Here is a 12,756-nt window from a genome sequence, read left to right as displayed (position 1 = left end):
ACGTAGGTGCCTAGAAATTTCGAAAAAAATATATACTATAGCGACAACAACGGGTCAACTGCTTGTGAATTATTCCATTTAGCTCGATTCGACTATTGCTATCACAGTACCACAGGAGTTGTCATAGTTAAGCTTATTGACTAAGCTAATTATAGTTAAGCTTAGATGGTAGGACGAGCTCACAGCCCACCTGCTGTTAAGAGGTTGCTCGAGCCCACAGACATCTACAATGTAAATGCCACCACCCACCTTGAGATATGTGCTCTAAGGCCTCAGTACAGTTACAACGGCTGCCTCACCCTTCAAACCGAAACGCATTACTTCTTCACCTCAGAAATAGGCGGGGAGGTAGTACCTACCCGTGCGGACTTACAAGAGGTTCTTGCCACCAGTAATTACGCAAATTATAATTTTGCGGGTTTGATTTTTATTACACGATGTTATTCCTTCACCGTGGAAGTCAATCGTGAAGATTTCTTAAGTAGGTATTTCATTAGAAATATTGGTACCCGCCTGCGGGATTCGAACACCAGTGCATCGCTAGATATGATTTCACCAGACATTTTATTTATTTATGTACACATAGAAAAGAAGACATAGTACTGAGTAATAGAAAAATTATGTACAAAGGCACTGCTTATTTCTTTAAGAAATCTCTTCCAGCACACCTGCGAGAGGATAATGAGAATAATAATAAAAAGTGATGAGTGTGTGTAGAACAGCTAAAATAACAAATACAACATGAGAATTATAGTAATGCACATACACATAGCAAATATTGTTAAACTTGAATACAAAATATTATGAGTAACACAGTAACACTCGTATATATGAAGAGTATAGAACCATGATCATTCGGTTGATGAGAGATAAAATTGTTTTATCTTTTAGGCTACGACGAATTCAATTTTGTTCACTTGTTCTCAGCAATTATTATTATAACTTATACGCCGAACACGCTTCTCAAACCTCCACTGAGGGAAAAACATTACTATTTTAATTTATTAAAATATCATTCGTTTACAAACGAAAATTAATACAATTCTTGTAAGTTTTACATTTATTTATTGATTAAAATTAGTTTTCTACAAACATTCATGCATCTGTAACACAGTCAACACGCACCAAACACATTCGGCACAAGTACAAAAGAATTATAGTTTAAATTATTTTGTGATTATTTTGTATACCTATTTATGTATATGATATGGTCAAATATTAAATTCTACAAAGGTTTTTTTTTTTATAAAAACGGGCTTGTTTGGTAGCGAAACATACATCTTGGTCAATTTTAGTAACCAATAAAAAATGTCAGAGACAATACGTCCACTGCTCATCCCTAGACATAGTGCATCCGCTGGTCTCCCCAGATCCAGCATCTACTGCCCATCTCTTTCTAGAGTGCGACCGCGGACTATCTCCAGTCACAGTATACACATTAACTTTTTACATATTTAAAATAATCTTCGAAGATCTACTCATGAAGCTCGCGTTTTATTCTCGGTAAATTATAACTACATAATTTATTTACAACTACATTTAAATATTCAATTATTATGGCATTAGATTTTAGTTTTCTGTTTGAATAGATTCCCGTCTGGAGGAAGCAGGAATCCGAAGAGTCCACCGGCTGAAACAAAAGAAATTAATTTTCATCGTCCTGATTGATGAAGTGTTTGTAAAAAGAAAAGTTATAGAGCATTATGTTTTTTTTTGTATTTTGGAACGAAGTTCCTTATGGGACGATGCGGAGGATTTTATTCATTTTATTTTTCTATTCAATACACAATGCTTACCTTTTGATCAGATTGATTTAAGACTTTATATATAACTAACTACATACAGTAAGGAATCCGACCGTTTTCTTTTCGCAGCCAGACTATTTGTTACAATGTGCTTAGGACGCGTTTTTGAACGTTCTCGATAGCGTAAAAGTTAACTCAAATTTGTAACTTTCAAACTCCATGAAAATTTGGGTTAACTTTTACGCTATCGAGAACGTTAAAAAACTCGCACTAAGCACACTTTACTCACTTTGGGTGGCTAATGGATAAGCTTACGGGAGATAATTATTTTAAATTTTTATTTATAATTATTCACCTAGAGTGATCCCTCCGAATAGATAAAAGGCAGCTTCGCAGTTCGTCTCGATGAGGCTCTTGAGCACGTTGATGCCGAGGATCGTGCTGCCGCGACCCAGCATCACCATCAGGCATATGGCCTTCGCCCTGGAACCAAACATGGTCATCTATAGATTCGAATTCCGTAAGCTTTTTCTCACATCACATGTTCCTGATGTTCCTTATACAGAAGTACACCAAGTTATTGTTATTATTTTTATTGCTTAGATGCGTGGACGGGCTCACAGCCCACTTGGTGTTAAGTGGTTACTGGAGCCCATAGACATCTACAACGTAAATGCGCCACCCAAGTTCTAAGGTCTCAGTATAGTTACAATGGCTGCCCCACCCTTCAAACCGAAACACATTACTGCTTCACGCCATAAATAGGTGTGGTGGTGATACCTACCCGTGCGGACTCACAAGAGGTCCTACCACCAGTATCTCATAACAAGTTTCTTGTATATTTCTGACTGCCTTCCAATCGTTGGAGTGCAATGAAAATCTATCTTTAAACTAAAACTATCACGGTATATAATTAAAAACACCGTAATCAAATCGTTGCCGTCCATTCATTCATTGTGGAGATCAGCGTGTACAAATAAACAAACAAACAGAAAACAATCTGTTTAACAGTTTGTAATGTTAAGTATGATTATGTCTTCATTGTTTTTTTAAATATGTATTGTGAATACTTCATTAATCTGTTATTCATTTATTAACGAATAAATATCACGCCACGTTTTTCTAGGATTAAAATAAAACAAGGAGGATAGTTTTGTAATGCTTAGATGAGCGGACGAGGTCACGGTGCACATGGCGTGAAATGGTTACCGGAGCCCATAGACATCAACAAAGTTAACGCCGCTACCCATCTTCAGACATGAGTTCTTAGTCTCAGTTTTGAGTATAGTTCAACAGCTGCCTAAATCTTCAACCCGGAACGCATTACTGCTTCACGGCAGAAATAAGCAGGGTACCTACCTACCCGAGCCCCCTCACTAGACGCCTCACTACTAGTATTTACACAAATTATAATTAGAATTATAGTCGTTCGTGAGCATTTAGCAAGCCGTCGTGGCCTAACAGATAAGACGTCCGGTGCATTCGTGTTGAGCGATGTACCAGTGTTCGAATCCCGCAGGCGGGTACCAATTTTTCTAATGAAATATGTACTCAACAAATGTTCACGATTGACTTCCACGGTGAAGGAATGACATCGTGTAATAAAAATGAAACCCGCAAAATTATAATTTGTGTAATTACTGGTGGTAGGACGTCTTGTGAGCCCGCGTGGGTGGGTACCACCACCCTGCCTATTTTTGCCGTGAAGCAGTAATGCGTTTCGGTTTAAAGGGTGGGGCAGCCGTTGTAACTATACTTGAGACCCTAGAACTTATATCTCAACGTGGGTGGCGCATTTACGTTGTGGATGTCTATAGGCTCCAGTAACCACTTAACACCAGGTGGGCTGCGAGCTCGTCCACCCATCTAAGCAATAAACAAAAAACATTTCTTAAGTACGTATTTTATTAGAAAAGATGGTACCAATTGTCTCTGGATTCTTACACCGCCACAGTCAATTCTCTCAATACGAATGCACCGGGTATCTTATCCTTTAGGCCACGACGACTTCAAATCGACTTCGTTACTTGATAGTTCCTACTTCAATTCTGTTTATGTAAAGTGGTAACAAGAGCACCATACTCATCTCATTGTCTGATCTATCTCACTTACTTCACAAAAGTTGGATACAGGTCCACAGCGAATGCTGACAGGAATCCAAAGTTGATGACATCAGATAGAACCGCTATGAAGAGAAGAGCGCTTACTACCCACATGGAGCTCACGTTCAGTAAGATACTGCTTACACCGGCCATCACCTGCGGAGAGTTCCAATGACTATCATACCTTAAATCGGACCTAAGTATTATTGGGGTCGGAGTGCGCTAATCCTTGTGCCAAAAATAATATTGTTTATGGGCACTACTTAAAATGGACTTAGTAGTGTTGTAAAATGACAAACAAGCGACAGTAGCTTGAGATGACCGAGATCCATTGAATGTATCCGCGGTCACATACATCTTATTAAGATCCATCATCTTTAAATGCACTTCTTCTTTTTCTCCACGTTATCCCACATAGTGAGAACGGCATAGTGAATTTTTCTATTCCATTCTCTTCTATTAGCCGTCATCGCAACATTCACTCCTTTCTCTCATATCGTCATTCACATACTCCATCCATGTCTTAAGTGCATTATGCTTATCATTCAAATGTGATCTTCTTCTCCGTGTTCGCCTATCGATCGCCCGATTAATGTATGCGGGTAGTTAAACAATGGAATTTACCTGTATGCCTATAAATAGTCTCCTCTTGCCTATGATGCTGATTACGCCACTAGCCACCACGTTCAAGACGGCCAGAACTATGCAGATACCGAAAACCATGGTCATGGCCACTCTGTTCATAGAGCAAGTGGAATTTGTCTGGAAAATGGAAATTGTTTGATAGAACAAATATCTCTAAGTTAACAGTGTTCAGTTTGATATTGATACAATCAAGAATGGTATAAGTAATTTTATTTAGTTCAAGAGTCGAAGATCTATTTAAAAAAAATAACAACTTATCGTAGTAAGTAGCACCAGGTTTTTTAAAACAATTCAACGCAATAACTTCGAATAACCCAAAGACTTTGTTGCAGTAATAAGAAAACGTTGGTAAGTTGTTGATTAAGAACACAGGTGTTTTATTGCCTTTGAAGTCAAATGAGCATTTCCTTGGTAATCATTGGCTTATGTTTACTTTTAAATGTTCAAACTCCTTAGAAAAAATAAGGCGAGTAGGCCTTAACGAGAATTATTGTTCTACAGATGGATTAAGCCCGATCTTTTCAAACGAATGTTACAAATACTTTACACCTCGATAAAAACGAAAATGTATTGTTAGAAATTGCCACTGACCTCTTCCAGGTCGGTTTCATTCCTGGCCACCCTAATCATTTCGCACATGGTCATGCCGGAGTATCCTTTCTCCACCGAAGACATAAAAGCGTCCACCATGAATGGAAGCCAAACTAAGAATGAGTTTATGCTGAAATGAAGAATATAATATTTATATTTGACATAAACTTTGTAATAATTTTTTGTCTTTATTTTGCGAATCTGAACTTGTAACACCTTCTAATAAGATCGATTGTGGGAAATAAGATCTCCCAAAAATGCTTCTCGAAGCTCCGAAAGCATTATTACGATCTTACGATAAAGCAGAGATTGCCATTTGTATTTGCTTGGCCGCTATTTCGTCCTTACGGTTATCAAGATTAATAAGTATATTTACCAAATGAAAACTAAGATGAACATGAAACCGAGTAATAGCGTACTCTTCAGTAGCGGTGGTTTGAATAAAGGTAGCGTCTGCTCGGCAAGCACCTCCCAGAAACCCTTGGCTTTCTTATTCGCGTTATCTTCATCTAGAACTATTGACTCCACCTGAAAATGTAAGCTTATTTATTACTTTTGGTATTGGTTCAGTGAATTTTACGATTGTTATATTAGAGATTGGGTTATCGAAAAAAAGGCCGTACGTGTACTCGAGATTGGTAGGATAATGTTGTTGGATATAACGATATCCGCAATGATGGGGAACCTTATTAAACTAAACCACTTGTGTCAAATATTTTCAAACAATGTTTGCAAACCCATAAGTAGTTCATATGACAAAAGATGTAGAAAATACGTAATTAATGATTTTTTTTTGTTGTTTTCTAATGCCAGTGTTTAGTGTCAAGATCTATCTGATGTTTGTACTTGACTCGTGTATTTACAGGGCTTAAAGTGTTTACAATGTTTTGGATTTTGATACTAGGAAATATCAGCGTGTAGCTTCCTTTTCAATGAAGCAAAAGATGACTCTGCTGCTGACAGACAGTTTAAATATGCTAAATTTAATGCTACAACTAAATTTTTAGCGGAATTAGAAAATTAACCAAGCTGATTACAATACTGCTCCTTCGGTTTTTTGCTGCTTAGACGGGAAATAACTCACGATCCATCTGCTGTGAAGTCATTAATAGAGCCCATAGACATCAACAACGTAACCCATTACTGCTTCATGGTAGAAGTAGGCAAGGTAATGGTTCCTATCCTTGTGGGCTCGCAAGATGACAGATTAATATCGGCATTGATCTGACGGTAGACTTAGGACGGTGCTGTTGTAAGAGCTTGTAAACAAGAGACCACATGAGACTAAAGACCTAATCGAAAAGACGGATTTTAAGCCATTAAAATTTTTTTTTTTTGCGTATATTTATACCACTGATACTGCTGTCTAGAACTTTCCAAAGTAAGAATATACTTTGGGAATGGGTAATTTAGTCCTACTAATATCAATTATAGGAAATACCTGGTATAAATCTGCGCTCTTTCCGCTGTTATGCTTAAAAATTCCCTGAAGGATCTCCAACGCTTTTTCATCTTCTCCAACGCTCAGCAAATACTTTGGACTTTCATAACAGCACATCGAACCGATCGCGTTTAGAGCACACGGCAGACTGAAGATCACATTTAGAAGGCGCCAGGAGTTGAAGTGGATGTTCAGGATCGGTATGTAGTAGGAGAACTTCATTGGCAGGATCGGTATCGAGAGTACTGGAATGAAAAGTAATTCATTTAGATAATACTCAATAAATTGCATTTTACGTTTAAGATTTTTAACCTAAATGTCTTTACTGTCAAGACAGTATCAGGAAATGATCATACACATTGTTAAAATTATTCATCCAAATTTATTTTATCACCTTCAAAGTATGCTCTTTCAGAAACGATACACTTACGCCCACGAATAATCCAAACATCAAAACATCCTTTAAGCTCTTTTTTCCGAAATTGAGTTCAGTTCTCGACGTGAATTTTCCTTTAGGTATATTTCCTACCGAAAGGAAATGCGTGGCACAGAGTCGTAATTTGAGTTTAGGACAAACGACAAACAAGAAACAGGGCGGCTGAAGCCATATCTGATGAATAAGGTGGTTTCTCGAAGCTATTTGATGAGTTTTTGGTCAAAAATTCGTTCACAATGATTGCCTTGTGCGAATGCCCATTATTGGATCGCGTTTTCGGTCCGGTGGTAAATTCTGCGAAGCACTGTTCTTGCTATGGTTAGTGTTAGCAACGTCGTCAGGTTTGAGCCCCTTGAGCTCACCTACTTGTTAAGGTTACAATGAAATAGTCTCTCAAGACCATCAGCTTGGTAGAAAAAAAAAGAAAAAAAGGTGCAAAATCCAATAATAATCTTTACAATAATTTGTGCCTTTTTCGTCGAATGCGCTCTCTTAAACACTACATGAATCTCAAATAATAGTTTTTCTTTACTATTTGACCTTCCCGTAACAATCCCAAGTGCACAATACCGCGTGATGGTCAAAGAAAGCAGTCAACATGACTGACTTTTGACCCACATCTCGTCACCACTAAAAAAGAATTTCACGAATCTTATGAAATTTGTAGTACATACTATATGTGAAATAACTAAAAATAGTCAAATGACACCCGAAACTACTGTCTCTAGGCGCTACCGATTTATTTCACGTTGCACTGCAGGCTGATTATACTTGAAATTATTGAAAATAAAACGATTTTTTAGGCGACCGTCTCTTCACACCCTATGCACTAATAGTAAAGTTCAAATTTGCTTGCACACACAAAGCAACGGTTCTAATTTAGAATTACGAGAATGTGACTACGTCAAACTCATTAAATATTTACTCACGATTTACTGTCGTGTAAACTATTCATTTATTTACAAAGCATTGATAAAAGTTACAGTCTCATTTCGTTAATTTATTTAATTTAATTTATAACGTAATTTAATTCTTAAATACATTTTATCATTTTTTTCATATTCTATAGTGGAAATATTTTTTTAACTGAACACACAAAGATAAATGTCTGAAGCATTTACATTAATATTGTTTTACACGTTTTCGTTATCATAATGTAATTTGATAGAAAATGCCGCATGTGTTATTATCAGACTGCGCGTGCGCACTCACAATGCGCACGTGTTGGAAGCACGCATTCTACTGTGACGTATTTACGCGGTAGAAAGGATGAGAGGGAGAGAGGGTATGAGAAATGGTGGGGAATGCGAATTTGAACCCGCCAGTTTGCACAATGCAGTAACATGACATGAGATTACCTGTAAACAACCACTTGGCATGGATTTTGTATTCTAAATTGTCCGTGTCAAGGACTATAGCTATTTGACATGGGCCCTCTATTCCCCCGCCATCTATTTTATTGAAACTTGCCTATCTCTGTTTGTTTAAGGTCTATTTATATATATCTATCTTGCTTCTCTGTAAAATTATCTACCAACTTAAGCCAAAAAAGTTATTCTTTGTCCTGACAAAAAAAAAGGATCGTGAGTGCGTAATTCTAATAATTTTAATACTTTTGGTGAATATATTTATTTTAATTTATATAATTTAAACATTTTAATTTAAAAGAACTAAAAAAGAACTATGTCATAGCTTAAAAATAGTCGCGCTTAAAAACGCGCTATCTCTGTGTTCAGCGTATCATAATTCTACGCCGTAGTTGAATACTAATAAATAAAATACTTAAATATATAGCATAATTCATACTAAACATAAAAAACATAACACTTGCCAGTGTTACAATAACAACTTGAAGCACAATGAATGGTTTTGTGATAATCTAGCCGCACGACGCAGCTGTAAAAATAGCAAAAATACAGGTGAGCGTCAAGAGCCCGTCCGGGCAAGTCAGCGCGAGTCTTAGTTTTAAGGTAGAAAACCAAACTGACTGGTGCAGACTCGGTGTGGTTTATGTTTTGATGTAAACAACAAAGGTAGAACTTCCACCGAGCGGGGCTAATTGCTCGGGTAGATCAATGTTTCTTTGGAAGTTTCTAGTAATTTATTGGAGATCTCGTTGTTAGAATTTCATCGAATCACACAGAAAGCCTTTTTTTTCCCTACCTATGCTGATAGCCTTAAAAGGTTATTTCAGCTTCTCCTTGGCGTGTAGGTGAGCTCACGGGGTTCAAACCGGGAGTGTTTCTAACACTGGCCCTAGCAAGAGCAGTGGTTCGCAGAATCTACCACCGGACCGGATACGCGACCCACTGAGAATATCCGGCGAGAAACTCAGTGGGCTGTGTCTATGGGTTAATTCACTCGTCGAGCCCTTCGTCGCAAGCGACAGGTTCGGCGAGAATAATTACCGGTCATTTCCTAAAATTCACACTATAACACTTGTAATTTTACTACTTCCCAAACTTTTTGACACAGCCCACTGAGTTTCCCGCCGGATCTTCTCAGTGGGTCGCGTTTCCGATCCGGTGGTAGATTCTGCGAAGCACAGCTCTTGCTAGGATTCGTGTTAGCAACGTCGTCAGGTTTGGGCTCCGTGAGCTCACCTACTATATAGTTAAGGATACGCTGATATAACTTCTCAAAACTATTAGCTTAGATAGGAAAAAAAAAGAAGGAAATTATTTCATTTCGGCTACGTTTTTGGTAAAGTCGCGAAACAGCTCATAACGATACTCACTGGCCATGACCCCGGTGCTCGATAGCAGCGCGCTGGTGGTGAGTAGCAGCATGGTACTCCGGCGTATCGCAGGAGTGCACTCCCCTATCAGTGCTAAAGCCAACGCTGATGATCCCGATACCCTGAAAGACGAAGAGGAAAATGGAGTGAAAGGTGTTCTTCGCTTAGTCCATGGGACGATGAAATTGTAAGCTGTTAAATTTACACTATTTCTGGCCTGGAAACTAACACCTCGCTAAGGGAAACCCTCACTGGTTGATACTTTTTGACCTGGCTGCTAGGTTTGAAGGCTGTAAATAACTATATTTTTAAACGACTTCAAAAAAGGAGGAGGTTCTCAATTCGACTGTATGTTTTTTATGGTATGTTTGTTACCTCATAGCTTTTGACTGGGTGAATCGATTTAGATGATTATTTTTTTATTAGAAAACTGATGCCTCCCGTGTGGTCCCATTTCAATTTAGTTCAGTTCTGATAATGGTATCGATGAGAAAACAAATCAACGGTTCGACAAATACAAAGGATTTAATAATATCGTTGTAGCTTTAAGTACCAAAAGTATGGTTCATATCAACATCCAATATGAAAGGATATTATCGCTTAATTAATATTGAACCCTAAATAGTCATAGAGTACATTTACTGATGTGTCTCGTACTTGATCTGAAATTCTATCTCAAATAATGGCATAGTACTTACGCAGCCGAAGACAGGAACTTTAGTATGCTAAGCACGATCCAGTTGGGGGCCAGGGCTGCTGACGAACCAGCCACGAAGCCAATGATCATGGAAATGCAGAGCATCTTCTTTCTGCCTCGAGTGTCGGCTAAATACCCCCAAATGTGTGAGGTTGTGATCACACCTGTAACAAGGGAATGGTGGCATTTCAATGGGACGATGCAAATTACACGAATCTATATATTAATACGTGAAGCAAAAACTTTGTACCCCTTTTTACGAAAATTGCGCGGACGGAGGAGTATGAAATTTCTCATACTTATAGAGAATATAGAGAAGGAGTGCACAAAGCTATTATTTTTTTTAATGAATGCAGATAGTTTAAAGAAAACATTACACACACTACCATGTATTTGACACAACACATACATAAAAATATACTCTTTGTTTACTGTCAATTGTGAAACTTCTGTTATTGCTTAAAGTCTGTGGTCGAATTGAAAATAAATATTGTTTGTCTTTAATATTATTGATCTATAGTGCAGTTTTGGCGAATACTGTGTTTATATTACCTATCGAATTATAATAGTGTTTGACAATAGAGCCATAATAATGCACTTATAATATCAATTAATTATAGTCGAATTTCGACTACTGCGGGGCCACTAGTAAAGAGAATTTCAAGAATAATGTTTGCCATGAATCACTCTACGTATTTGTTGTGCATTGATGGATGCAATGCTCATTTAATCTGAATGCACTTTAATTGTACACGGGTTTACGCTTATTGTTCTAAATCTGACAATGACAACCACGTTCTTGTAACAATGAAGGATTAATAAGATAATTTCTCGATAATTATTTTTAAATTACATACCTACTGGGAAAGGGTTTTTTTTTGTATTTCAGAAGAGACAGTAATTAATTGGTTGTTAAAAATATGACGTGTGTCTTTTCATTTCGTACTGAAGAATGAACATGCGATTTCAGTGAAACGATTTAAATGTCATCTTTTTAATTGCCAACTAATAAAGAAGCTGATTTTTCACAAAAACAAAACTTGTTCAAATAGCTAACATTTATTTCTTTTTCTAATGACATTAACATAATCTACGGTAATAAGAATAGTGGATTTATAAATGCTTGAAAATTTCGATTTCAAGAGATTAAGGCCTCATTTCTCATGGGTCATAGCAATCTTTTTTTTTTTTTTTTTTTATTGCTTAGATGGGTGAACGAGCTCACAGCTCACCTGGTGTTAAGTGGTTACTGGAACCCATAGACATCTACGACGTAAATGCGCTACCCACCTTGAGATATCAGTTCTAAGGTCTTAAGTATAGTTACAACGGCTGCCCCGCCCTTCAAACCGAAATGCATTACTACTTCACGGCAGAAATAGGCAGGGTGGTCGCACCTATCCTCGCGGACTTACAAGAGGTCCTACCATTAATAAGAATCAGTAATCACCATGTCTATAGGTTTTGACAGCCGCTTAATATCAAAAGCGACGTGGGCTAGCTCACCCATATACCATAACCATAAAAAAAATATTGAATTCAGTCTGAACTATGTAGTAAGTGCAGCATATTGCCTTACCGATTAATGGGAGACCAGCCATCAATCCTTGCTGCGTACTGGTGGTGTTCAGCTCGCAGGCACTAGCCGGCACGAGATATGATACGGAGTAAAGCTCGAAGACCATGGCTGCTATGATGCTACTGCAGAGCATGAAGACGAGCAGGTTGAATTTGCCGAACCCTGGGAACAAGAAAGAAACATTATCAAGGAATGTAAGCAAGGACCATCTTGGTTTGGGTCTTTAATAATTATCGTTGTGTTTCTGTAATGATGTGCACTTGAGTTGAGGCTATATGGTTCTTAAAAGCGACCGCCCCGTATAGCCCAATTTAGAAATCAAGTTGAAATCTACTTGTAACAAATAGTTATTACTCTTCAAAGCACCACACATTAGAAAAGGCAAGGGCCAATTAAGCGCTGCACCAGTTTTTATTTAGCCATCGTAAGCGCTAGTTACATCCTCGACCTAGACGACGGGGCAACAAACACCCGCCGACGTCCTAGACATGTGCATTCGGATCTTCCACATCGACCCTCGGTGCTTTTTTTCGGTATACGGACGGTCACCGTTCTCTTTGAACTGATCAGGGTAATCAAAAATTCGACGCGTAACTTAATTTAAAGACCCTTTGAGTTTCTAGCCGGATTTTCTCAAGGTGTCGCGATTCTGATTCAGTGGTAGTTTGAGCGAAGCACTGCTCTTGTTGGAGCAGATGTTAGCAAATTCCTCAAACTACGCCCTGTGAACTCGGATACCAGTCAGGGTGAAGCCAGAATAGCCCCTTGAGGTCACCAGCAGAT

General features: G+C 38.0%; 1 protein-coding gene across 7 annotated transcripts in view; it reads right to left on the bottom strand.

The window, feature by feature from the left end:
* Positions 1-1,048: 1,048 nt before the first annotated feature.
* The window catches only part of LOC101740450 (uncharacterized), a 960,210-nt gene continuing 948,502 nt past the window's right edge, over positions 1,049-12,756 (bottom strand). For all 7 annotated transcript variants that reach the window (XM_062668935.1, XM_004925216.5, XM_062668931.1 and 4 more), the window contains exons 3-12: positions 11,974-12,135; positions 10,396-10,558; positions 9,698-9,819; positions 6,525-6,769; positions 5,460-5,611; positions 5,084-5,213; positions 4,472-4,609; positions 3,858-4,003; positions 2,101-2,228; positions 1,049-1,630 (exon numbers count right to left, since the gene is read on the bottom strand). In XM_062668935.1, the coding sequence (XP_062524919.1) occupies positions 1,563-1,630; positions 2,101-2,228; positions 3,858-4,003; positions 4,472-4,609; positions 5,084-5,213; positions 5,460-5,611; positions 6,525-6,769; positions 9,698-9,819; positions 10,396-10,558; positions 11,974-12,135 (1,454 nt within the window). In that variant the 3' untranslated portion in view covers positions 1,049-1,562. The remainder of the gene's footprint in view (positions 1,631-2,100; positions 2,229-3,857; positions 4,004-4,471; positions 4,610-5,083; positions 5,214-5,459; positions 5,612-6,524; positions 6,770-9,697; positions 9,820-10,395; positions 10,559-11,973; positions 12,136-12,756) is intronic.

Source organism: Bombyx mori, chromosome 6, assembly GCF_030269925.1.
Source record: "Bombyx mori chromosome 6, ASM3026992v2".
Classification (NCBI taxonomy): Eukaryota; Metazoa; Arthropoda; class Insecta; order Lepidoptera; family Bombycidae; genus Bombyx; species Bombyx mori.
Note: the sequence above shows the minus strand (reverse complement) of the source record. Positions and strands in the feature narration are given on the sequence as shown.